Genomic DNA, 26,580 nt, shown 5'->3' with positions numbered 1-26,580 from the left:
AGATGGACCCTCACTGGTCTGACCCAGCAGAGCTCTTCTGATATTCTTATGAAGGTCTTGGCCTCTCTGATCTGCTGTTGGATCTCTAGAGGAATCGGTTGGCCAGTGTATCAGACAGGATGCTGGACTGGATGGACCACTGGTCAGATCCGCCAGGGCTGTATGGGATTATACCCTGCCGATGTCCCTCCCCTCCCCAAACCCCGCCCTCCCGTAGCTTTACCTCCAGATCTCCCAGAATCCCCCAGCCCGGACCTTGCAGCCCTATTGGGGTGGTGTGCCATGATTCTGTGAGACCATAAATAAAAAGCGCAAGAGGAGGGATTGGGGTACAGAATTCAGATCCTCGTGAATTTCGGTTACCATTAGAAAACAACCAGCTTTTCACCGTTACGGATGCAAGAAGTCGGGGAGTGGGGGGGTGTACTTCTGTGACTAGCGGAGCTCCTTGCCCCTCCACGTGATTAGTAAACGCAGAACACAGAATGTGGAACAATAAGAAATTAGGGTTCCCAGCTCTGGGTTGGGAACTTCCTGGAGATCTGGGGGTGGAGCCGTGGGGAGGGCAGGGACCCCAGGTGGCTAGCATGCCATACAGTCTGCCCTCCAAAGCAGCCATTTTCTCCAGGCTGATTGATTGATTTACATTTATAGCCTGCCCTTCCCAGAAGCGGGCCCAGGGTGGGTAACAACACTTCACTGATACAAAATATATTAGCAAATACAATAAACCCAAAATGCAAAACATCACATCACGATTATTAAAACGGTGGTCACGGCTGATAACAAAGAAATCTTCTTCTGGTTGTGGGAGGTTCCTGGCCATAGCCCGTAGTTGTTAACAGAGTGACGAAACGCCTCAGGGAGGCCATATAGGGACGTCCGCTGCCTCAGCCAAAGGGCTGGCGGAAGAGCTCCGTCTTGCAGGCCCTGAGGAATTGAAGTAGACCCCGCAGGGACTTGATCTCAATGGGGAGCATGTGCCACCAGGTGGGGGCCAGGGCGGAAAAGGCCCTGGCCCTGGTCGAGGCAAGATGGGTGTCTTTCGGGCGAGGGACTACCAGGGGGTGTAGCTCCTTAGAGCGTTGTGCTCTTTGGCAGGGGTCATTTCCTGCAGGAGCGCACAGGAGCGGAGCTCCGGCAGTAAAGAGCCCAGGGGGCGGGCACATGCAACAAGCCCCACCCCCTGCTCCCAGCAGCCCTCAGTCAGAGCAAGAAGCAGCCAGATAAGTTGCAGAGGCCCCCCCCCCTCCAAAACAGTCCAGTGGCACCTTTAAGACCAAGTTTTATTCAGGTACAAGCTCTCCCTCCTCTGCGAGGACAGATCTGCACGTTCCCCCCACCCCCCCAATAGCTAGCAATCCGAAACAGTCCAGTGGAGCCTGAGCAGTGGGTGTCGCCTTCTGACACACTTCCGGTGATGTCAGGGGGTGTGGCATATGCAAATGAGTTATGCTAATGAGCTCCTGCACCTCTTTTTCTATGAAATGACCCCTGTGTAGTGGGTTTGTTTCAGGAAAGCTCAGTGATTCAGCATAGTGATCAGCTTAGTTTATTGGCACACGTAGACACACAGCAACAACAAAACAAGCCCGCGATGTCCTGTACTTATTTGGTCCCTAACCAATCCCTAGCCAGCTCTCCTCTTCTTACTGGTGGGTTTGAATGTCCACCTAGGGATCCTATTGGTGTTCCTAGGATCCTTGGTCCTTTTTATTATTCAGGACTAATCTCTGACTAAGGCGCTGGCTACCTATCGACTCTCTGCGGACACAACACCTTTCCAGAACTGTCCCGGAGAGAACAGCTCTGACAGAACTATGGCTTGCCCAAGGTCATCCAGCAGGTGCATGTGGAGGAGACGTGGGGAATCAAGCCTGATTTCTCCCAGATTAGAGTCTGCGCACTTCACCACGACACCAAACTGGTAGGTCGGGGGGCCCTGGGTTCTAGCGGCCCTCCTACTCGCCAGCTTCAAAGAGGGTTGGATCCGACCGTTTCCCACATAGCCGGTTATCATGCAACTTTCCCTGCCTTAAGACTTCTGGGCCGGGCTAAACGGTTATCATGCAACTTTCCCTGCCTTAAGACTTCTGGGCCGGGCTAAACGTGTCGCTTGATCTGCCAAAACAACACACACACACACCCCAAACACACACACACACACCGGCCACCGTTCGCATCTGTCGACCCCTCCTATAGTCGGTGAACAGAATATCTGTTTACTTTGTTTACTTGGTTTATATCTCACCTTTCTCCCCAATGGGGGACCTGTGGCTTGTGCCCCACGGTAATGAACGTTTGTCCGCATGGATTCTCGGCCTCTGAATGCCTTTGTGTGGGCCACTGAGGGCAGCTAGAGCCATTAACCTTTCTGGGACCCTGCTCGCCCTGCAGAAAGAGGGGATGAGGAGGGGGGAAGTTCACTGCTAATTATTTTAATTTTCTCCTTCCGTGCACCGCTGCATTCTCCAGCCCTCCTTGCTTTTTTTTAAAAAAACGCAGGTGGGAAATTGCACCATCCAACTCTTTCAGATTCAGAAACGTTGATTTTGGTAAACGCTTCTTCCCCGGGAAAGCATCAGCGCTTCCTGAAATAGAAAGTGGCCATTTTTGCCCAGAGCAGCCGGATACGTTTTAAGAAGTCTAGCGCTGCCTTTCTTAGGAGTGTCAGACTCGTATCTGGGAGAGCCGGGTTCGAATCCCTGCTCGTGCCATGGAAGCTACCTGGGTGAACTTGGGCCAGCCACACTCTCTGAGCCCAGCCTACCTCACAGGGTTGTTCTGAGTATAAAAGGGAGAGGAGAAGGATGTAAGCCTCCGTGGGTCCCCACCAGTGTTCCCCCTGAGCTGAGTTAGTGTGAGCTAGCTCACAGTTTCTTAGCCTCCGGCGCACACATTTTTGTCTCTACTCAGGAAGGACGGCTCCAGAGCAAATTGCTTTATGCAGCAGCCAAATCACTCGCTCACAGCTTTAATGCCAGGAGCTCACAAAGTAGGATTTTTGCTCACAAGACTCCACAGCTTTCAAATGAATAAATAAATCAAATATTGGTGTAATGATTTGGTGTAGTGGTTAAGTGTGCGGACTCTAATCTGGGAGAACCGGGTTTGATTCCCCACTCCTCCACTTGCAGCTGCTGGGTGATCTTGGGCAAGCCATAGTTCTGTCAGAGCTGTTCTCTCAAGGGCAGTTCTGGAAAGAGCTCTCTCAGCCCCACCTGCCTCACAGGGTGTCTGTTGTGGGGAGGGGAAGGGAAAGGGGTTCATAAGCCACTCTGAGACTCTTTTGCGTAGTGAAGGGCGGGGTATAAATCCAATCTTCTCTTCTCTTAACTGTGCGTACCATCTCATTTTCAGTCACACTGGTCTACAGTTTGAAAATCACCAGCCTCAAACCACTTCTACTCAATTTCACTATCAAAACCCAACTCTCCCAAGCAGCTTTCCCCCATTAAGGCCTAGGGTGAAAGCAGTTTGGGGTGGCAAAATTTAGGAGACGGGAAATTTCCCCCCACTCTGGAATCTCCTACAGAATCTATAAAAGGGGGGGATTCAGAACTTTCTAAACTTATTTACTTCGCCCGTTCTTGCACCCTAAGATGGCTTAGGCGTCATCCTAACTGAAGCACGGTCCGCCACGTATCATAACACAGATCCACAGCAGAATCCTTGATCTGTTTCACATACTGATCAACAAGAAAACCTGGTGAACCTCTGCAAGAATGGGGAACCGCAACTGATCAAAGCTCTTCGATGAACGCACCTGTACGATAGATGTTCTGACAACCCCTGGTTGGCATATTTACCCGCTAAAGTCTACGATGTTAGTTGCATACCTATAGGGTAAAGTCTGAAATAGAATCTTAGGACACCTTAGATGAATCCTAGAACATCTAGAGCCAGTTTGGTGTAGTGGTTAAGTGCACGGACTCTAATCTGGGAGAACCGGGTTTGATTCCCCACTCCTCCACTTGCAGCTGCTGGATGACCTTGGGCAAGCCATAGTTCTGTCAGAGCTGTTCTCTCAAGGGCAGTTCTGGAAAGAGCTCTCTCAGCCCCACCTGCCTCACAGGGTGTCTGTTGTGGGGAGGGGAAGGGAAAGGGGTTCATAAGCCACTCTGAGACTCTTTTGCGTAGTGAAGGGCGGGGTATAAATCCAATCTTCTCTTCTCTTAACTGTGCGTACCATCTCATTTTCAGTCACACTGGTCTACAGTTGTCATTTCGATAAATCAGCCCTCGGACAAGAGAATAGTTAATTGATGCTTTCCTGTCTCCGGGCCTCTATTTATCCACCAGCGCTCCAACCCCGATCATGAGCGAAAGGGCTTCGTATCAGTTCCTTAGCAACACGACCCAGAGATAATGGCAAGGGAAGTGCCAAGTGACTAATTAGTCCTGTTAACGTGTCGAGCTCTTGGCCTTTGTTTTTCACTTTCCAACAGGACATAAAGGATGTATTCCAATATTTAGAGTGTATGTGTGGGGGGGAGGGGTTTCCCCCCTGCCAACAGTATTAGTTTATCAAAAGGTGAAGACAATGTGGCCTTAACAAGGTTAACCAAACGCGCTGGGATAAAAACCCGTGAAATCGGATGCGGCTAATTTGAGGAAAGCTGCCTGGCAGAGATCAGACATTTCTTCCCGGCATCTGTGCGCAGAAATCACAAAGCGCAGAACTGCAAGTGAAGCCGAGTGGAACGACCCAAACATGTCCACAGAGTCATTATTCCAGGTCGTCGTGAGTCACAAACGAACATCTGAAATAATTCTGAGATGTCAGAGCCAGACCATAGGATGGAAACAGACTTCGCCCCCCAGGCCAAGCCCCCTTGGATCACAAAGGCTTTAGGAAAGCACTTCCATTCTGTCCCCAGGCTTGGGCCCAAGACGCCGGAAGCGGACTGAACCCTTCCCGCAAGCACAGGCTTCTCCAACGTGGTGCCCTTGGGCACCACAATGCCTGCCAGCCCCTTTTTCTGGTGCCCACCAAGTGTTTTTGGAAAGTAGGCAGGGCCGGGTGGGAAGAAGAAGAGAAGGAGGAGGAGGAGATTTGGTTTATACCCCGCCGTTCGCTACCTGAAGGCGTCTCAGAGCAGCTCACAATCGCCTTCCCGTCCCCACAGCAGACACCCTGTGAGGCAAGTGGGGCTGAGAGAGCTCTCCTGAGGACTGCCCTTGAGAGAACAGCTCTGAGAGGACTTGTGACTGACCCAAGGTCACGCCAGCAGCTGCATGTGGAGGAGTGGGGAATCAAACTTCCCAGATTAGAGTCTGCGCTCTTAACCACTACACCAAACGGGCAGGCAGTAGCAGACCACCTCTGTTCATCTCTTCCCTTGGCCCTGATGGCGCAGACGAGCCCGATTGTGCTCTCAGGAGCCAATCAGAGTCAGTCCCGGTTGGTCCTTGGATGAAAGACCGGCAAGGACTTTCAGGGTTGCTGTGCAGAGGCAGGCAAATCGCAAACCACCTTTGTACATCTCTTGCCTTGACCCAGATTGGCCAGACTAGCCTGATCTTGTCAGATCTCAGAAGCTAAGCAGGGTCGGCCTTGGTTAACATCTGGATGGGAGACCACCAAGGACGTCCAGGGCTGCTATGCAGAGGCTGGCCATGGCAAACCCACCTCTGTTGGTCTCTTGCCTTGGAAACCCTATGGGATCACCACAAGTTGGGCTGCGACTTGGCCACACTTTCTACCACCAATCTTTCCACCACTAACATTTACACCTCCCCACTTTGTATTGAATAAACATATGGAGCAGAAGTCCACGAGTGGCTATTAGCTACAAGGTACAGATGGAACACTCTGACTGGGGACAGGGATGCTCTGTATTCCTGGTGCTTGTGGAGTGGGAGTGTTTCTGGAGCTCTGGTCCTGCTGGTGGACTTCTCTTGATGGCACCTGGGCTTTGGCCACTGTGTGACACAGAGTGTTGGACTGGAGGGGCCACTGGCCTGATCCAACATGGCTTCTCTTCTGTTCTTGTGGCAGGGGCAGTGATGCTCTGTCTTCTTGGGGCTTGGGGGGGGGGCAGCAATGGAAGGGCTTCTGGAGTTCTGGCCCCACTGGCGGACCTCGTGATGGCCCCTGGCTTTTGGCCACTGTGTGACACAGAGTGTTAGACTGGATGGGCCACTGGCCTGATCCAACATGGCTTCTCTTCTGTTCTTCTGTCTGGGGCAGTGATGCTCTGTATTCTTGGTGCTTGGGGGGGCAACAGTGGGAGGGCTTCTGGAGTTCTGGCCCCGCTAGTGGACTTGCTGATGGCTCCTGGGTTTTGGCCACTGTGTAACACCATGTTGGACTGGCTGGGCCATTGGCCTGATCCAACATGGCTTCTGTTATGTTCTTGTGGCAGGGGTAGTGATGCTCTGTCTTCTTGGTGCTCGGGGGGGGGCAGCAATGGAAGGGCTTCTGGAGTTCTGGCCCCACTGGCGGACCTCGTGATGGCACCTGGGTTTTGGCCACTGCGTGACACAGAGTATTGGACTGGATGGGCCATTGGCCTGATCCAACATGGCCTCTCTTATGTTCTTATGTCTGGGGCAGTGATGCTCTGTATTCTTGTTGCTTGGGGGGAAACAGTGGGAGGGCTTCTGGAGTTCTGGCCCCACTGCTGGACCTCTTGAGGGCACCTGGTATTTTTGGCCACTGTGTGACAGAGTGTTGGACAGGATGGGTCATTGGCCTGATCCAACATGGTCTCTCTTATGTTTTTAAGGTCATCCAACTCAAACTCAAGCTGCGGTGGCTCAAGTGGTTAAGACGCTGAACTGCAGGCTGTGGAAGGTCAGTAGTTCAGCAGTTCAAGACCCGGGTTGCCGCATGACGGAGTGAGCTCCCGTCTCTAGTTCCAGCTCCTGCCAACCTAGCAGTTCGAAAGCAAGAAATTGCAAGTAGATAAATAGGGACCGCTTCGGTGGGAAGGTAACAGCGTTCCGTGTGCCTTGGTGTTTAGTCATGCCGGCCACATGACCACGGAAACGTCTTCGGACAGCGCTGGCTCTTCGGCTTTGAAACGGAGATGAGCACCGCAACCCTAGAGTCGGACTCGACTGGCTTTCGAGCAAGGGAACCTTTACCTTTAACTCAAACTCCAGTGGAACTTGAGTCAGCAAAGACGTTTTCATCCAAGACTGCTCCAGGGCAAGGCTTTCTTGGCTATTGCATGGGGTTGCCAACCCCCAGGTGGGGCCCGGAGATCTCCAGGAATTACAACTGATCTCCAGACCACAGAGATCAACCCCCCTGGAGAAAATGGTTGCTTTGGAGGGTGGATTCTATGGCGTTGTACCCCCGCTGAGGCCCCTCCTCAAACCCCGCCGTCCCCAGGCTCCACCCCCCAAATCTCCAGGTATTTCACAACCCAGACAAACTGGGCAATCTTACCACTGCAGAAAAGACACCACCAGAATTGCAAGCAAAATGTTCCAGTGGAACGTTTTGGAGCAAGGGCACTAGAGACGTTTTGGCTGCAACAAGCGAGCCACGATCGTTTCTTTCTAAGAAACGGGTGTGTGTGTGTGTGTGTTCGCGTGTGCTGTGTTTTTTTACAGTGTGTGTGTGTGTGGGGGGGAATAATCAGCCACCAACTCGGCATCCTCAAAACACAAACAGAAAGCAGCCGCGCGTGTGCAGAGAAAACACGGTTGGAACATTTCCAGGCGCCAGAGCTGTGTTCTTCCTTTGTGTGGCTGCGCACGGTCGTAGTATTTCCAAACCTGGAAACCTGGAACGGAGTCCGTCTTGGCCATGTGGTGGGGAACTGTTTTATAACTTCAAGCTTTCCACTCCCAAATTATCCTGGATCAGCTGTTTGGATGTCAGATATTGCTGACAGAGCCGAGACAGACAGACAGACAGACAGACAGACAGACAGACAGAGAGAGAGAGAGAGAGAGAGAGAGAGAGAGAGAGAGAGAGAGAGAGAGAGAGAGAAGCCACAGCCCAAATGCAGGGCAACCGTTTCAGAGGCGATGTCTTGAAAGAGCCCCTTTCTCGGTGTACGTTTCTATTTCTTTTGTCGCGCGCACCCGCCCTCTCGGCTTCTGCCAGCAAAGACGGCGGCGAGGAGGAGGCTCACGTGGCCGGTGAGGTCATTATCTTCCTGTATATTGTGAGACAACTGGCAGACAATGGAGGTTATTTAAGAGCAGGCTGCGGGGCCAGACAAACGTATCCTGTGTTTTGCCAAGTTTGCCATTTCAGCAGTTTGTCTTGAACAACCACTTCGGATGTGGGGGTGGGGGGGAGGTTAGCAACTTTTAACTGCGTGACTCCGTGGAGAAATTATCTCCACAGCTGCACGGGCTCCAGAAGTCCGGGTGCCGGGGCAGGAAATTCAAATGGCATCTAGGTGTGCCAGACCCCACCCCCCGCGGAGGCGGGGGTCCCCCACTGGCAGCCCTACCTCTCCGCCACCAATCAGTTGGCTGGCGGGGGGAAATGTGAAAAAGTTGGAGATCCATGCAACATGCAGGAATATGCAGTCTACACCGTTGCCCGCATGGCTCGGAACTGACATCATCACATCCAGGACATCGAGGTGACACTCTGGTATTTGGGCAAAAACTCTATGGTAAATTTGGCTTCTACCATAGAGATTTTGCTCCAATACCAGAGTGTCGCCCCAATGCCCCAGGCGTGATGACGGCACTTCCAGGTCAAGGGGCCAGTTATGCGGACAGGTTGCTGTATGTTGGATGGGCCTCCCCCATTGCTCCCAGTTTGGTGTCATGGTTAAGTGTGCAGACTCTAATCTGGGAGAACAGCTTTCATGCCAGTCGCTCACAAAGTAGGATTTTTGCCCACAAGGCCCCACAGCTTAGAGGGAGCGTGGGTTCTGGCTGAGCAAATCACAACCATCTTCTCTTCGATGGCGGCATGAATCAAAGGGCCGTGCACATTTAAGTCCAGCCCCATGCGTGTGCCACCCCCCCTCTCCCTTGGAAACAAACCCTGGGGCTATGAGAGTGCCTGAAAATCGAGGGCCCCAGGCGCTCTGAATTTATGCTCCCGCCATTAACGATTGCTTTTACAGAAAACTAAGTCTTCCTGCTGCATTTAGGTTTGATTTCCCATTCATTCCGTTATTTGCTTAAGTCCTAACGACACGCTGTGGCCGAGTTCTTCATTTCTATGCGTTAGTAGCCATTTCTCGAGCAAACGTTTCACATCCCCCCCTAAAAAAATGTAGTAAAATGGGATTGTCAGTTCTGAGTTGAGAAATACCTGCAGATTTTTTTTTGGGGGGGGGGGGACCTTCAAGGAAGGGAGGGACTTCAGTGGAATATAATGCCATAGAGCCCACCTTCCAAAGGAGCCGTTTTTGACAGGGAACTGATCTCAGTCGCCTGGTGATCAGTTCTAATTCTGGGAAATCTCCAGGCCCCACTTGTGTGTAGTGGTTAGGAGCGTGGACTCTTTGGGAGAACCAGGTTTGATTCCCCACTCCTCCACGTGCAGCCAGCTGGGCGGCCTTGGGTCAATCACAAGCTCCCAGAGCTGTTCTCTCAAGGGCAGTCCTCGAAAGAGCTCTCTCAGTCCCCCCACCACCACACAGGGTGTCTGTTGTGGGGAAGGGGAGGGAAAGGAGATTGTGAGCCGCTCTGAGACTCCTTCAGGTAGTGAAGGGCGGGGTATAAATCCACTCTCCTCCTCCTCCTCCTCTTCTTGTCTGAGGATCAGTTGCAATCAGTTGCAGGCCCCCCTGGAGATTGGCACCAGTGTTCCCTGGGAGACAGAGGGAGCACAAAGGAGAGCCAGTTTGGTGTAGTGGTTAAGTGTGCGGACTCTAATCTGGGAGAACCGGGTTTGATTCCCCACTCCTCCACTTGCACCTGCTGATGTGACCTTGGGTCAGTCACAAGCTGTGGCACAGCTGTCCTTGAAAAAGAGCAGTTTGTGTCAGAGCTCTCTCAGCCCCACCCACCTCACAGGGTGTCTGTTGTGGGGAGGGGAAGGGAAAGGAGTTTGTAAGGCGCTCTGAGACTCCAAGTGAAGGGCGGGGTATAAATCCAATCTCTTCTTCTTCTTCTTCTTCTTCTTCTTCTAAGCTATGTTAGTATGAGCTAGCTTACAGTTTTTTAGCCTCCGGCTCACAAATTTTTGCCTTAGCTCAGGAAGGAGGGCTCCAGAGCAAACTAACTGATGCAGCAGCCAAATCGCTCACTGACAACTTTAATGCTAGTAGGTCACAGAGTAGCATCTTTGCTCACAAGACTCCACAGCTTAGAGGGAGCGTTGCTCGGCCTCCCTAGAGATGGCAAGAAGGCATGCAACGGCCTCCTTGAATGTGAGCACTGGGCCGGCCAAGTCTAGCAAGGACAATCAAGTTTCCAGCAAAAAGAGACATAGACTTTACTCAGTTTAACTGGCACGTGAGTCGCCTCAGTCCTGTTAATCGAATGGCGAAAGCATAGGACCCTATGACATTTCCGTGTGTTAGGTCACACCACCGGCAGAGCTGGCTCAGGATTCTCAGAGGGCAGCCGTTGCTGGTCTGCAGCGGAACAGCTGGATTTGAGATAGAGACAAGACAAGATTTTTTGGGGTAGGAGCTCTCAAGGACCAAAGCTCCCTTCATCCGATAACGTATCTGATGGACTCTCAACAGCCTTTGGGGAGGTTATTTGTGTGTGTGTGTGTGTGTGTGTGTGTGTGTGTGTGTGTGTAGGTTATGGCTGACTTCTGGTAACCCCTAGTGGGGCTTGGAGGTAAGAGACGTTTCAGAGGTAGGCCCATAGCCACCGGGAGGCATTTGGGGGCAATGCCCTCCATGGATGAGCACCCCCCCGCAAGAAGAATGCAAAACATTTTTAATTAACTTTTTTAAAAAGTATTTTAAAAATGTAAGATGTGTGTGGGGTTTCCAAAATGACCCCGGGCACAGTTAGGGAAATGTCAGTCTAATTTCCTTTTTCCCCGGGCCGAAAAAGGAGAGAGAGTTGGATATCCCCCCCCCCCAACCTATGCAGACGAGGAAGCCAGTAGATGCCGAGCCGGTCCGGGTAACATGGCTGGGCTGGCGCAGGTGCAGCGAGGCCACTATCAAGCCGAATTCTCTTCCTCTGCTGCAGGTCCGGGCGCGGGATCCTCCGGTTTCACGGGCTTCTCCCCGCCACAGATCCACCCAGAAGTGATGTCATTGTGTTGGGGATGTCATGGGGAGGGGATGCTCTGGTATTTGGGTAAACTCTATGGTTTGACGGCAAAAAAAAACACCATAGAGATTCGCTCAAATACCAGAGCACCCCTGCCCTCCCTCAGAACACCCTCCAAATCCCTCTGCCAGAGCAACGAGGGGACCTGGCAACCCTACTAGAGATAGCTGAAGATCTCCTGGGTTTACAACTAATCTCCAGGCAACAGAGACCAGTTCCCTTGGAGAAAATGGCTGCTCTGGAAAGGGGACTCTATGGCATGATACCTCACTGAAGCCCCTCCCCTCCCTAAACCCCGCCCTCCTCTGGCTCCACCACCCAACTCTCCAGGTATTTCCCAACCCGTAGCTGGCAACCCTAGGCTATCCTGATTTTCTTTCTTTTGCCTCTTCAGTCGTAAATTATCTCCCCACTTCCTTGAACGTTTTCGCGTGGGTTTTTGGTAACACCTAAAATGAATGGCATAAAACCCAGAGAAGAAATCAACTAAAAATAATAATAAATCAACCGAGAGCTCTCCGTATGATGCAAACAGCTTTCGTGGGATACCACTCCTGCACAGATGCTGGCTCCTGCGAGCTGCAAGAGAACGCATTGGGTCCCAGGCGCATCACAGCAAGCGAGTTCAAGACAGAACTTTTATGAAGTGAATGTGGCGGGTTTATACGCCCTGCCGACGACTGTGCTCTGTCAAGCCGTTCAGGACACCCGGCGTTGGTGTAACTGGCCAATCAAACGGCAAGACCCCCCCCCCTGATTCACAGCCACTGGACTGGACTCTAATCTGGGAGAACCGGGTTTGATTCCCCACTTGGAGCTGCTGTAGGACCTTGGGCAAGCCACAGTTCTGTCAGAGCTGTTCTCTCAGGAGCAGTTTCTCTCAGAGCTCTCTCAGCCCCACCTACCTCACAGGGTGCCTGTTGTGGGGAGGGGAAGGAGTTTGTTAGGTGCTCTGAGACTCCAAGTGAAGGACAGGGCATACATCCATTCTTCTTCTTCTTCTTCTTCTTCTTTGGAGGGCGGGGTTTGGGAAGGGGAGGAACTTCAGCAGCACCTTTGAAGGCAGCCATTTCCCCCCCAGGGGAACTGCTCTTGGTTGCCTGGAGATCAACTGCAATGGCGGGAGATCTCCAGGTGCCACCTGGAGTCTGGCAACCCTAACAGATGAAGAAGTGGACCTGGGTCTCTCCTTCAGTCTGCAGGAGGGGCAGTAAATTTAGCTGACTCCTCCTTCATCCCCTTGGGGGGGAGGGAACTCGACAGGAGCTGAAGAAAAGGGCTCTGTGCCAAGCCTTCCGCTTGACAGAACAGCTTTCTACCCACATGGAAGTGGGACAGGCCCAAAACCCTCTTGTTCTGCAGTTTGCGAGAAGCAGAGGTGAACAACTTTATTTGGAGCCGGAGGGCGTGCCCGCTGGCACCCAAAGGCTTGGCAGCTTTGGGCGCGCATCTGGCTTCCCGTGCAGCGTTCGGGGTGGTGCTGAGTCACCCGGGTTGCTTCACTCAACCCTACGTAGCCTGCAGGTACTTCTGTCCCGGAGTCCTCTGTTCGTTCTTGCACTCGTGGGTTGTCATCGTCAGGGCTGGCAACCGGGAGACAAAGGGTGTGACTCCCTGTTTTGTTTTTCACGTTGAAGCATCTGTGGGGAGGGGCCCTCGCCCGGAGGGCCCAGGCTAGCCCCTTCTGGTCAGATCTCAGAAGCTAAGCAGTGGTGAGTACTTGGATGGGAGACAGACCACCGAGGAAGTCTAGGGTCGCTATGCAGAGGCAGGTAGGGGCAAACCGCCAGTGCTTGTCTCTCTGCCTGACCTGGGTGGCCGAGGCTTGCCCGATCTCGTCAGATCTCGGAAGCTAAGCAGGGTCAACTCTGTTTAGTACTTGGATGGGAGACCACCATGGAAGACCAGGGTTGTTATGCAGAGGCAGGCAATGGCAAACCCACCTCTGTATATCTTTCGCCCTGACCTGGATGGCCCAGGCTAGCCCAATCTCGTCAGATCTTGGAAGCTAAGCAGGGTCAGCCCTGTTTAGTACTCGGATGGGAGACCACGAAGGAAGTCCAGGGTTGCTCTGCAGAGGCAGGCCATGGCAAACCGCCTCTGTTGGTCTCTTGCCTTGAAAACCCTACAAGGTGGCCCCTGAATCGGGTCTCTTAAGATCTGGAAGCTAAGCAGGGTCGGTCCCGGTTAGTACTTGGATGGGAGACCAACGAGGAAATCAAAGGTTGCTATGCAGAGGCAAGCAATGGCAAACCGTCTCTGAACATCTTTCGCCTTGACCTGGATGGGCCAGGCAAGATCAGATCTCGGAAGCTAAGCAGGGCTGGCCCTAGTTAGTATTTGGACGAGAGACCACCAACGGAGTCCAGGGTTGTTTTGCAGAGGCAGGCAACGGCAGACCACCTCTGTTTGTCTCTCGCCTTGAGAACTAGATTCGATGGAACTTTCCACCACCATCCGGGTGCGGTTTGCTCCTTTCCTCTGTTCTCAGCCCGACGATCTCAGTACTCATTCAGAAAAAGAAAGACTAGATTTGTGGGCCCTCCTTGTCCCTCGCCACATCAAGCTGCCGCGCAAATAAATACACACATGAAGCTGCCCTACACTAAATCCACACAGCCAACCAAGTCCCCAGTGGCCAATCACAAAAGCCCTCTGAAAACCCTTGGCAGGCGCCAGGAAAAGTGAAGGAGGATGCCACGGTGCCCTTCGGTACCACGTTGGATACCCCTGGTGTAGTGCGTACAGGCCGAATTGTTCGGTTTTCTCAGCACCGAAGTGCGGACGTTGCACGGCTTGGAAACAGGACTCCTCGTGAGGGACTGCAAAGGCTGATTTGACTGTGCATGGGGGTTTTTTTGTTTGCAACAGTTTGTTGGCAAAGAACACCCCTGTGGTGAAAACCTTCTAGGATTTCTACCCACGTGGACTCAGGATGAGTCAGAGACAGGTGTGCTGGTGGATCAAAAAATAAATAAATGGGTTGGTGTAACCTTGCAACATGCCACTTAACACAAGCCAACGCATAAATCTTTCTTAATATCGAGGCCTTCGCCCCATAACGTCTTATGGAGCTTCCCCCACAAAGGGGTGAAGAGAGATGAGTGAGGCGAGCCCCAGGGGCTCAAAGTACCATAAAGTTTTTCAGCACAATCCTCAATGAGACGCGAAACTGCAGGGGGTTGCCCAGGAGAACGGGGAGGACGCTAAGTTAATGGAAACTGTGTGTTTGCAGGCTCGGAGGCTCCCGTAGAGGCGTTTACTCCCTTCTGATGGGTATGTGTGAAAAGGGAACAGAGGACACCCTTTTGGCTCCAGGCACCGGCCTGCGTAACTTTTCCATTAACCAACTTATTTGCACTTCAAGCCTGCTATCGCAAGATGCTGGGAACACCCCCCCCCCCAGCTTTAGTTAGCAGCCTCATTGGAAGGACGTCTTAAAGCTACTGGCTCTGCCACGGGTCTCCAACGTGGTGCCCGTAGGCACTGGGGCGCCTACCAAGACCTTTCCCGGTGCCCGCCAAATGCTTTTAGGAAGTGGGCGCGGCTAGGTGGGTTTTCTTTTTTCTTTTTGCATGGCAGAGCTTCTGATTGGCTGTGTAGATTAAAAGGCAAACAGAGCTTCTGCCTGCGTAATAAAATCACTCCGCTGACTGAACAAATTCCAGGTCTTTCCGAAAAAAGCTAGACTCGGGTTCCTTCTATCTGATAGAAACCCCAAAATGACCCACCAAGTAGCCAGTTTCTGTATGGTGATACTCAGATCATGGAAACTCTAAGGTAGCTAGTTAGATATAGTTGTTTGATACTAGATTAAATTTTAATTTGCTTTTAATGTGTCACTGATGTACCTTAAAGAGCCAGTTTGGTGTAGTGGTTAAGTGCGTGGACTCTAATCTGGGAGAACCGGGTTTGATTCCCCACTCCTCCACTTGCACCTGGCTAGATTACCTTGGGCAAGAAGAAGAGCTGTCCTTGAAAAAGAGCAGTTTCTGTCAAGAGCTCTCTCAGCCCCGCCTACCTCGCAGGGTGTCTGTTGTGGGGAGGGGAAGGGAAAGGATTTTGTAAGCCACTCTGAGACACCTTCGAGTAGTGAAGGGCGGGGTATAAATCCAATTTCTTCTTCTCTTCTTCTTCTTAAAATTTTAGAATATTGTAAAGGTGTACTTCTTTTTATACGACTGGTCTAAGGGCTGTAGAAATAAATTGTAAAGTTGTAAAGAGCTTCTGCCTGAAATGTCGAAGAGGTGATATTAGAATTATCTATCACCTCTCTCTCTGATTGGCAGTAAGACACAGGAAGGGGAAAACAAACTTGACCCAAAAACTGGAATCAAGAACCACAAGGGTAAGAAAGAAGTCTAATGAAGGATCAGTATTCAAAACCTAGCGTAAACTTATACTATACAAAAAGGCGTGTGTTTATCAGAAAGGCAGTTAAAAACAAATAAGCGGTGATTCGGTCATGTGTATATGCACATGCGCAAAGCCAGTGTTTTTTTTTTAAACAAGCCGTGCCAGTGCGGCTATGGTTGCGTGATGCAATCGGTTCAGGGAGGGACGTGTGGTCATCCCAACCTGGAAAAAAATATCCCCGATCGAATCTACAGTGGGAACAAATCGCGGTAAGCTTGCTGGGTGACCACACCTTTAGTCAGATTTAGAGTGTCCTCAAGCAGATAGCAGTTACACATGACTCATCTTTAGAGGCCTCACAAACATCTTTGTCTTGTGCCTATTGATCTTGCTGCTTAACTTGCCTTTCCTTGGTCCAGCATTAACTTATTGGATATCTTATTGTAATGTGTAATATTGTAACATGTGCACCTCAAACTGTTTGACATCTGAAGAAGGCCCCCCAATAGGGCAGAAGCGCGTCAGGTCATGTGTATTGGCCCTTGTGTTCAGGCCACTTGGGATACGGCAACCTTGAGTGAACTCCTCCATTTCAAAAACACTTCCTTTCTCTAGTTTCTTATTTTCGGTTTCTGTCACTCCCTTTTTGGGCCAAACCACCTGCACAACACTTTCTACTGCTCCACAGAATGTAATTATTTCCCCCACATAAAGAGTTGCTTGAATTATCGGCGATGGCACACGATGCATCTTTTGATTCATTTCTCCAAAAACACTGTACGCCTTAAAGCCTGGGGCTAGTAGCTTCTCACTGGCTAAGATGTTTATTGAGATTTTATGATCCTTGATTGTTCCAGAAAAACTGCTTCTTCTCGTTCACTGCCAGTATCTAAAATGATCCTCTCCAAGGCTTTAATGCTTGCTCTGTGCTTCAGTTTACCACCCATCTTAAAAACAGCACCAGACTGGAAAGAGTTAATGAGGAGTCTATTCGAAGCTATTCCCCATGCTTGAGAAAGGGGCCGTGACTTGGAATTTCCAGAGGAGCAGATCCCCTTAGATCATTTATTTGGAGCCAGGGCAGTTAAAATTCAGGAGTCACCCAATACTTAACAATATTCCTTTGGAAGAAAAACCCACTGATGTCAAGATGACTTTTGCGAATATTTGCTGAGGAGGCGGGAGCCAGAACAGCCAGAGAAAATGAGTAATTCGGTTCGGGGGGAGAAGCATGAGGTTTCGTTTTCAAACTTTTCATGGGGAAAAAGCCGAGGATGAATTCCGTGCCCTCTTTCCAGCACCAGGGTGGCACAGACGTGGGAGTGAAAAAACAGTGCCAACAGTTCCTCAGTTTAAAAATGAGATCAGGCTGGCACGAAACAAATGTTGGACTTTGTGGAGACTCCCTCACCCTTAACAACTTTGGGGTGGGTGGGGAGAGAAACCACTTCAAGATAAACGAAAACATTACAAGGGATAAATAAATCCTGGAACTTAAAATACCTCCGCTTTCTGCCTTAAGGAAATGGGAGACCACGAGTTCTGGTTTCGTCTCGTCGATTCACACGGCAAAGAAGAAAGCACCTTTTATGTAGCACGCCGAAGAGACAGCTGTAATGCTTGGGTCGCCTTGCGGATGGTTAGAGGCTTGGCTTTCTGGTCGGTTGGACGTGCCCGTATAAAACGGTGGAGGCGGAAAACATTTCCCCCAACCACGCCAAGCGTTATTTAAGGATGCTTTGTTTAAAAATATTCCTCGGTTTGCTCAGCCAGACGGAAGCCATTGCCCCACCCAGATAAATCACGTACCCTTGATCTATCTTTGGAAGGTTCTCCCCTTCTTTTCCCACTCCTTGCCCCCCCCCCGGTCTTCTGCGGAAAGATAATTCTGTGTGGTCGTCAGATACACACATGGACACACGAAGTTGCCTTATACTGAATCAGACTCTTGGTTCGTCAAGGTCGGTATCGTCTACTCTGACTGGCAGAGGCTCTCCGGGGTCTCAGGCTGAGGTCTTCCCCATCAACCTACCGCCACATCCTATAACTGGGGATTCCAGGGATTGAACCTGGGACCTTCTGCATACCAAGCAGATGCTCTGCCACAGAGCCACAGTCCCTCTCTAATACACAAACACAAGAAGCTGCCCTATACTGAATCAGACATCGGTCCATCAAAACCAGACTGGCAGCGGCTCTCCAGGGTGTCAGGTGGAGGTCTTCCACATCACCTCTTGCCTGGACCTTTTAACTGAAGATGCCGGGGATTGAACCTGGGACCTTCCGAATGCCAAGCAGAGGCTCTTCCACTGAGCCACGGCCCCTCTTTACGGCTCTCCAGGGTCTCAGGCGGAGGTCTTTCCCATCCCCTACTGCCTGGTCCTTTTTAACTGGAGATACTAGGGATTGAACCTGGGACCTTCTGCATGCCAAGCAGAGGTTCCACCACTGAGCCACGGCCCGTCTTTACAGCTCTCCAGGGTCTCAGGCGGAGGTCTTTGACATCCCCTACTGCCAGATCCTATAACTGGAGGTGCCAGGGATCGAACCTGGGACCTTCTGCATTCTAAGCAGAAGCTCTGCCACTGAGCCATGGCCCTCCCCTAAGCAAGGTTCAGAGATTCACAAAGTGGAGACCAAACACCTCTCCCTCACCCACACCGTGAATGCCATGTGGGAGGCAAAGACACCACACAGATGCCTGTGGTTGCCATGGCTTGCGTTGCTGAGTCTTTCTTCCTCGATAAAGGACAAGAAAGACTGTGCGAATCTGGCTATTGCGAGCAGTGTTCCCTTTAAGGTGAGTTACTGTGAGCTAGCTCACGGTTTTTTTAGCCTCTGGCTCACACGTTTTTGTCTTAGCACAGCTGAAGGAGGGCTCCAGAGCAAACTAATTTATGCAGCGGCCAAATCGCTCGCTCACAACTTTAATGTCAGTAGCTCACCAAGTAGAATTTTTGGTCACAGGACTCCAGGGTTTAGAGGGAGCATTGATTGTGACTATGGTTTCACAAGCACCATGCTGGAGACCCCTGATTTGGGGAATATCCAGACAGACTCCTGTGCCAGGAAAAAAAAGTCTTCCTTTCTCCTCCAGTCTGGTGTAGTGGTTAAGTGCGATGACTCTAATCCGGGAGAACCGGGTTAGATTCCCCACTACTCCACTTGCAGGCGCTGGATGACCTTGGGCGAGCCATAGTTCTCTCTGAGCTGTCCTCTCAAGAGCAGTCCACGGAAGAGCTCTCTCAGCCCCGCCTACCTCACAGGGTGTCTGTTGTGGGGAGGGGAAGGGAATGGAGATGGTAAGCTGCTCTGAGACTCCGAGTGAAGGGCGGGGTATAAATCCAACCTCTTCTTCTTCTTCTTCTCCTCCTCCTCTCTTTCTCTCACTTCCTTCAGTCCTTTTCCTTTCTCTTCCTTCCTTCACATCCCCCTCCCACCCCGATTCTTGCTGCTTTCCCAGTTTCGGAACAAACTCCTTTTGCCTGTCGGCACTGGCCACAGCTCCTAAGAGTCTTTGGTGATCCAACATGTCGGCAGAGTTTGTGCTCGGCGTGATTTATGCTCCGTGGATAGAAATCAAAACTGCCACGGAGATGTGTGTAAGAAATTATTTTACTAATTTTCTTCAAATTATGTTATTACTCCGGCTTTGACATCGGTTTCAAATACGCCAGTGCCTTGCGGGGTATGCACGTAATTAAAACATGTTGAATAATGACTAATGTGCAGAAGAAGGGGAAAAAACCTGTATAACAGAGAATTTAAAGTCATAACCAAGCCAGCCTTGCTAGCATGCTCACGCCCTCCACTACAACGTATGTTTTAGAATGTAAAATTATATATGAAAACCTAAAATTGACTAGCAAACCAGATGTGTTGCACTCATAACAAAGTGCAGGAATTTACTGGGGAGTTACTACAAGTCATTTCTGCTGTAATCAGAGGTCATTTGGGGGGGGATCGCGGGGGATCGCAGTTCCCCCGGGTGAGGTACGGGGGGCGGGGCACATGACGGAGCCCCGCCCCCTGCTTCCGGCCGCCCCGCTTCCGGCCCTCATTCAGCCAGGAGGAGGCAGGAGAAGAGGGAGGGTAAGTTGCTTCCTCCCTGCCTCTCCCCACCCCTGCCTGCCTGGGGCCAGGGAGGGCCTTCGCGGGGCTTCCTTGCACTCCCGCCGGCCTTGCAGGTCCACCGCCGGGCCCCTCATGGGGCTCGGCAGTGGGGCTCCAAGGCCGGCGGCGGCGGCCGGGACCGTTGGGGGCGGGGTGTGTGGCCTTATGATACACTTCCGGTGATGTCAGGGGGTGTGGCATATGCTAATGAGTTATGCTAATGAGTTCCCCTAGCTCTTTTTCTATGAAACGACCCCTGGCTGTAATAACCCCCCTCAACTTTCATTCCCATACAACTGCCAATGTGCCTGATAGAGAATTACAGGAGGCGGTCACACGCGCGAGATAAAGCATTTGACCCGCAGTTGCGCAATCACACAGTCCATAGAAGCTGCAGGCACAGCCTGCCACAGTGTGATCAGACGCAACCGTGGGTGAGTCGGGTTGTTTTTTGTTGTTTGTTTCCGATGCGCTTACATGAGGGATCGATGAATTGCATCTCCGCACTGAGGTCTCCCTGTGGAGTTTGTGATGATGAACATACTGAGAAGGGGGGAAAAAACAATGGCACGGAGTTGGGATGGCCTGATCAGACCATCCCGACGCCATGAGAGCAAACTGGAGTGATCAGACATGGGAAACTCTGTCCGTGGCCCACCGCAACCTGTTTACCACCAGATTTCCCCCGGTGTCTTTTTACTCCGATTCTGCAGCGGAGCAAAACGGGTTGTCGATGGGTGTGGGGCACATCCCAGATGTTCGTGTCTGATCGCGCCCTTTAAGTCCGCTCGGCACTCGGGCCTATGGCGGGGCGAATTGTGCATGTGATTGCACCCACATTCCTAAGATGGGGAGTGGCCATGGGTCAGTGGTAGAGCATCCGCTTGGCACGCAAAAGGTCCCAGGTTCAATCCTCGTCATTTCCAGTTAAAGATCAGGCCGTAGGTGATGGGAAAGAACTCAGCCTGAGACCCCGGAGAGCTGTTGCCAGTCAGAGTAGACAAGACCAATGATCCCTCTAAGCTGTGGAGTCTCGTAAGCAAAAACTCTACTTTGTGAGCTACTGGCCATAAAGTTGTGAGCGAGCGATTCGGCTACTGCGTAGATTAAGTTTGTTCTGGAGCCCTCCTTCCTGAGCTAAGACAAAAATGTATGAGCTGGAGGCTAAAAAACTGTGAGCTAACACACTAACTCAGCTTAGAGGGAACACTGGACAAGACTGACCAGTCTGATTCAGTAGAGGGCAGCTTCATGTGTTCATGTTTTATAGGGGAGGGGCCGTAGCTCAGTGGGCCTCTGCCTGGCATGCAGAAGGTCCCAGGTTCAATCCCCAGCATCTCCAGTGTAAAGGACCAAGCATTGGGTGATGTGAAAGACCTCCGCCTGACACCCTGGAGAGCTGTAAAGAGGGGCCGTGGCTCAGTGGAAGGGCCTCTGCTTGGCATGCAGAAGGTCCCAGGTTCAATCCCCAGCATCTCCAGTGTAAAGGACCAAGCATTGGGTGATGTGGAAGACCTCTGCCTTGCCGTGGTTCCCACATATTTGCTGCCATTCCTCTAGGGAACATGCTGTCTATCAATAAATCTTAGGCCTACAAAATGAACTCCATTCCTCTGGCTGCAAAATATGGCGTGCCCACTGTTCGAAAGAGAAGGAGGAGGAGGAGGAGATTGGATTTAAACCCTGCCCTTCACTCAGAGTCCCAGAGCGGCTTACAATCTCCTTTCACTTCCCCTCCCCACAACAGACACCCCTGTGAGGTAGGAGGGGCTGAGAGAACTCTGACAGAAACGGCTCTTTCAAGAACAGCTCTGATAGAACTATGGCTTGCCCAAGGTCACACCAGCAGCTGCACGTGGAGGAGTGGGGAATCAAACCCGGTTCTCCCAGATTAGAGTCTCCTGCTCTTAACCACTACACCAAACTGGCTCCAGACTATCCACACAAGTTCTGCATTGTGAACTCTGCCCCCCAGTGCAGCCGCTTTGCGGCACAGGCTGTTCCCACATTGCTGGTTCCCAAAGAAATATGACCCAACGAACGTGTTGTTATGATGTCCGTTCCTCTCGATCGCTCTCTTTCCTGCCAGCCACGGGGCGCTTCGTTTAATCTCACCTGCGCAGAAAACCACATCCCCTCCCCACCCTGATTCGAGAGACAACCAGCGCATCTCCCTGCCTGGTGCTGGTGCGGCAGTGAGAAAAGACCCCTCCCAATTCAGACGCTCCCCAGTAGGTTGTTTGTGCAGAGCTGAGAGGCGCCTAAATGTCATGTCGCTTTGTCTACAAGGGCACGGTCTCACACGCATTATGTGTATTCGAATGTCCATGTGCCCGCGCTCTAGGAAATGCCCTACCCAATCGTTTCCTGAGTAAATGACTGGCAAGGCCTAAGTGTTCAATCCAAAGGAATAACACACAGTCCCAAAACAGTCAGGTGTGAAAAATATATACAAGCGTGTGCTAGATGCCCACAGAACAATATAACAACAAATGAGACTACATTAAAGCCGTAACATATTTAGTGTCTGGTAATAAAGACAGACAACATATTCCATCGTAGAGAAAAATACAAAGTCCAGGGTCCGGTCTACCTAAGGGACCGCCTTTCCCCGCATGTTCCCCCAAGGGCACTACAGTCGGGGAGTCAAAATCTCCTGGTAATCCCAGGCCCCAGGAATATCAAATTTGCTGTTACCAGGGCCACTGGGAGTGTGAGCTAGCTCACCGACTCTAGGGGGCGGTGCTCATCTCCGTTTCCAAGCCGAAGAGCCAGCGCTGTCCGAAGATGTTTCCGTGGTCATGTGGCCGGCATGACTGAACGCCGAGGCGCACGGAACGCTGTGACCTTCCCACCGAAGCGGTACCTATTTATCTCCTTGCCATTTCTTGCTTTCGACCTTCTAGGTTGGCAGGAGCTGGGGCCAGAGATGGGAGCTCACTCCATCACGTGGCACTCGGGTCTCGAACTGCTGAACTACCGACCTTCCGTTCAGCATCTTAACCCCTTGAGCCACCACAGCTCCTATAGAGAGCATAGTGTAGCATAAAACAATTGCTCATTGGAAGTTTTCCTGACGTAGCTTTATCGCTGGTGAAAACATGGCTACGTTCATCGATATTTCCAGGACAGAGTCATTTAAAAGACAAATAAACTACTTCTAAATCATGAAAAATCAAAAATACTCGTCTTTCCCAAAACTTGGAAACTATTCAAATGGGCAGTGGGAGGCAAACCAACTGAACAAGTCAAAGATTTTGAGATACTTTGGTTTGCACTTCCAGTATAACGCAACTGGGTCTGCGCAACAAAACTCAGCAATAAAGAAGGCTAACATATATGCTTCCGCCATTTCTCGGGGTTTTTTTACACCAGAGTGAGGTATTCTTGAGTTCGTGGAGAGGAGGAGGGAACGCCGCAACTGAACGCTCCAGCGAGGAAGGACGTGGGAGCTCTGCGGCCACGTGGGAGTAGCTCCGGCTATTCATTAATTCAATCGCCCGTGCATCGGCCGGGGTGAGAGAAGTCGCCAGCAGCTTGACCGAGATGCTTGCCTCAGCCATTAAGCATTATTAAAATTTGACGTGGCACCTCTGCTCCCGTGGTCTGATTGGATTAAAAACCCGAAGGTGCTCGTTATATTAATGGGAACCCATGTGACATAATTCAGGAGTGTGTGTGTGTGGGGGTTGGTGGCTGACAACCTTACTGCGCCGTCTCATTTGTCTTTCTTCCTAAACCTGCACTGCTGCTCAGGAGGCATGGATTGCACTGGTTGTATTTGCTACCTGTTTTTTCCCTCCAGAGAAAGTTGGGATGGGTGGGTCCATGAACCCTGGAAGCCAAGAGATACTGAATATCTTTTGGGGTTTTTTATATGTGTGCGCGTGCACGTGGAAGTCATGGCGAACTCTGGCGACTGACCCCCTACTGGGGGCCTGGAGGATATCCACAGAGGTGGCTGAACAAAGCCTGCCCCCATCTCCCACCTCTGGTATTCCTCGGAGGTCTCCCATCCAAGTACTTGCCAGGGTCGGCCCTGCTTAGCTTCCGAGATCTGATGAGATCGGACTTGCCAGATGAGGGCGAGATACTGAATAACTTGATGAGCTGTCAGCTAATAGGGAATATATACGTATTCAGGGACAGGGACTGATCTATGGTTTTAATGCAAGGACTGTTGTGACTTTAAAGAAGCCCCACAAACACTATAATTGTACAAAATCCACAAACCTGTTTTGGATAGTGTTATACATAATGGAAAAAATGACATAATGAACCCAACAAAGGTTAATGACGGGTATAGCAGACTTACTAGCATATGGCTACCTATTTTATCCTACCCAGTTTCTCAAGAAGTAATACCAGGTGTAATAAACACTCTTCACCTGTGGTAAATGTTGATTAATATGTCAGTTCTATGTCTGTACTGAACAGAATGTTTCTTTTTCTTTTTCTAAGGGCTATCTAACAGTCTACTTATCTTTTATAATGTTTGTTATATTTGTTGTTGAAAGTGGAAAACTGAATATAAATTATTTTAAAAAGGGAGGGGGGGATGAGCTGTAATTCCGGGGGATCCCCAGGTCCCACCTGCAGGCTGGCACCCCTAGGGAGGGCAGGGTTTGTGGGAGGGGCCTCAGAGGGGGGGTTCAGTGCCACAGAGTCCACCCTCCAGAGCATCCATTTTCTCTAGGGGAAACAAACTCTGTAGCCCGGAGATAAACTGTAATTCCGGGGGATCCCCAGGTCCCACCTGGAGCCCGGCATCCCTCCTGTGATTGTGGTGCTGTTTGTACACCATCAACTTTGGGATATCCTCACATATTGTACTCTGGGGCCTACTTAGGCCCCTGCCACATGGCAGAGAAAAACCCCGGCAAAGTGCGGCAAATCAGAGCCGCATTAAAATAGAGACGCCGCGGTGGGATCCCACGGATCCTCTGAGCCGCGGCGCCGTTGCTCCCCGGCACGATCAGATGCCGGGGAGAAGACACAGTCCGGACGGGGAGGCTGACGAACTGCGCATGTCTGAGCATGCGCAGTTCGGCTAGGAGCCGGGGATGCGCTGGTGGAAAGACGCGCCGGCGATCCCACGGCCAGCTTTGATGCGCTGTTGACGGATGAACCACCTCAGTAGGTGGTTCCTTTTTGATGCGGTGTTTTACCCGGAAGGGCCGGATCGGGGACGGTAGCAGGACGTTTCCCAGATGTTGCGGTGGGATCACACTGGTTTGCTCCACCCCCGATCCGTCCTTCTCCCGGCCCAAAACTGTTCGTGTGACCGGGGCCTTAGTCTGGTGGCTTTCGATCTAGAGGCCAAATTCAAGGTCTATGTTTTTAAATTTGTATTGTAGGTGCATTGTATATTATTATTTTTGGTGCTTTCACACACACACATACGATATAACCTCCCCATCCTTCATAACCCCTCCCCACGGGGAGGCTGGGGTGCTGAATTTTTTTCTCCAACCATCTTGTATATGTTTACTGTTTTCATCTGTCAATGTCTGTTCAGTGGTTTTAATTTTGAGAATTTTGTATGTTATTTTGTTGTAAGCTGCCCTGAGCCCGACTTGTTGGGAAGGGCGGCCTAGCAAATCCACTTTAATAAATAAATAAAATAATGAAAATAAAATACCGCACTTTCAATCCACTTTGCAATTGGATTTTACTGTGTGAAACAGCAAAATCCACTTGCCAATGGTCGCTGAAGTGGATTGAAATTGCATTCTATAACCGTGTGCGAAAGTGCCCAAATTGTTTCTGCTCGGCCTCCTCAGTACCTAATAAAATAGCGCGCTTTCGATCCACTTTCAATGCACTTTTGCAACTGGATTTTAGTGTGTGAAATGGCAAAATCCACTTGCCAATGGTCGCTGAAGTGGATTGAAATTGCATTCTATAACCGTGTGCGAAAGTGCCCAAATTGTTTCTGCTCGGACTTTGCGGTACCTAATAAAATACCGCACTTTCGAGCCACTTTCAATGCACTTTGCAACTGGATTTTACTGTTTGAAATGGCAAAATCCACTTGCCAATGGTCAATGAAGTCGACTGAAACGGCATTATTTAGCCTGTGCAAAAACGGCAACATTATTTCTGCTCGGCCTTCACGGTACCTAATTTCTGTCTCTCTGTCTCTGTAGGCGAGAAGCCTTTCGAATGCAACTGGGAAGAGTGCAACAAGAAGTTCGCCCGCTCCGACGAGCTGGCCCGGCACTACCGCACTCACACCGGGGAGAAGAAGTTCGGCTGCCCCCTCTGCGAGAAGCGCTTCATGCGTAGTGACCACCTGACGAAGCACGCCCGCCGGCATGCCAACTTCAACCCGAGCATGCTCAAGAGGAGGAGCGGGAGCAGCTCCCGGACGGGCTCCGTCAGTGACTACAGCCGCTCCGACGCCTCCAGCCCCACCACCAGTCCCGCGAGCTCCCCATAGACCTGCCTGCACTGGAAACCAGCACTTTGGTCTTATGTTTATATATAAATATATGTATTTTGGAGTTTTTCATTTGCATCGCACACTGCTTTTTAAAAACTCTTTTGCTTCATTTTTTCAAAATATTGCGCATAGTCCGCCATTCTACGATGCCTTTGACCAAGGAGAAAAAAGGAACTAAACTCATATGTCTTCTCCATCAGCAACTTGCGCTGGGTCAATATATATATTTTTGGGGGGGGTGGAGGATTTTGCCCTCCTCTGAAGCCTTAGCAAGATATTCCTGTTGGCCGTTTATAATTTTTTAAAAACAAAAAAAGACTTTTGCTCAGGTATCAAAGCAATTTTTGTCAAGATTGCACAACAAGAATGCCTGCGCGGTTCCATGCAACCGGGTCGGGTTTTTCCCTCTTCCTCCTCCTCTCATCTTTCTCAGGGATACGTATTTATGTAACGCCTTAAGTACAATGAAGACTCACCTGCCTACAGTCTCACTC

The 26,580-nt window shown here is 50.9% G+C and overlaps 1 protein-coding gene and 1 non-coding gene across 2 annotated transcripts in view; one reads left to right on the top strand and one right to left on the bottom strand.

The window, feature by feature from the left end:
• The window catches only part of KLF13 (Kruppel-like factor 13), a 35,034-nt gene extending 8,817 nt beyond the window's left edge, over positions 1-26,217 (top strand). The window contains exon 2 of the mRNA XM_015412293.1: positions 25,791-26,217. Coding sequence (XP_015267779.1) covers positions 25,791-26,083 — 293 coding nt within the window. The 3' untranslated portion in view covers positions 26,084-26,217. The remainder of the gene's footprint in view (positions 1-25,790) is intronic.
• Positions 18,057-18,130, bottom strand: TRNAS-AGA. Its single transcript has one exon. It is a non-coding gene; the product is annotated as a tRNA-Ser (tRNA).
• Positions 26,218-26,580: the final 363 nt, after the last annotated feature.

The sequence above is a fragment of the Gekko japonicus genome, unplaced genomic scaffold (assembly GCF_001447785.1).
Source record: "Gekko japonicus isolate JY-2015 unplaced genomic scaffold, Gekko_japonicus_V1.1 scaffold3283, whole genome shotgun sequence".
Lineage (NCBI taxonomy): Eukaryota > Metazoa > Chordata > Lepidosauria > Squamata > Gekkonidae > Gekko > Gekko japonicus.
Note: the sequence above shows the minus strand (reverse complement) of the source record. Positions and strands in the feature narration are given on the sequence as shown.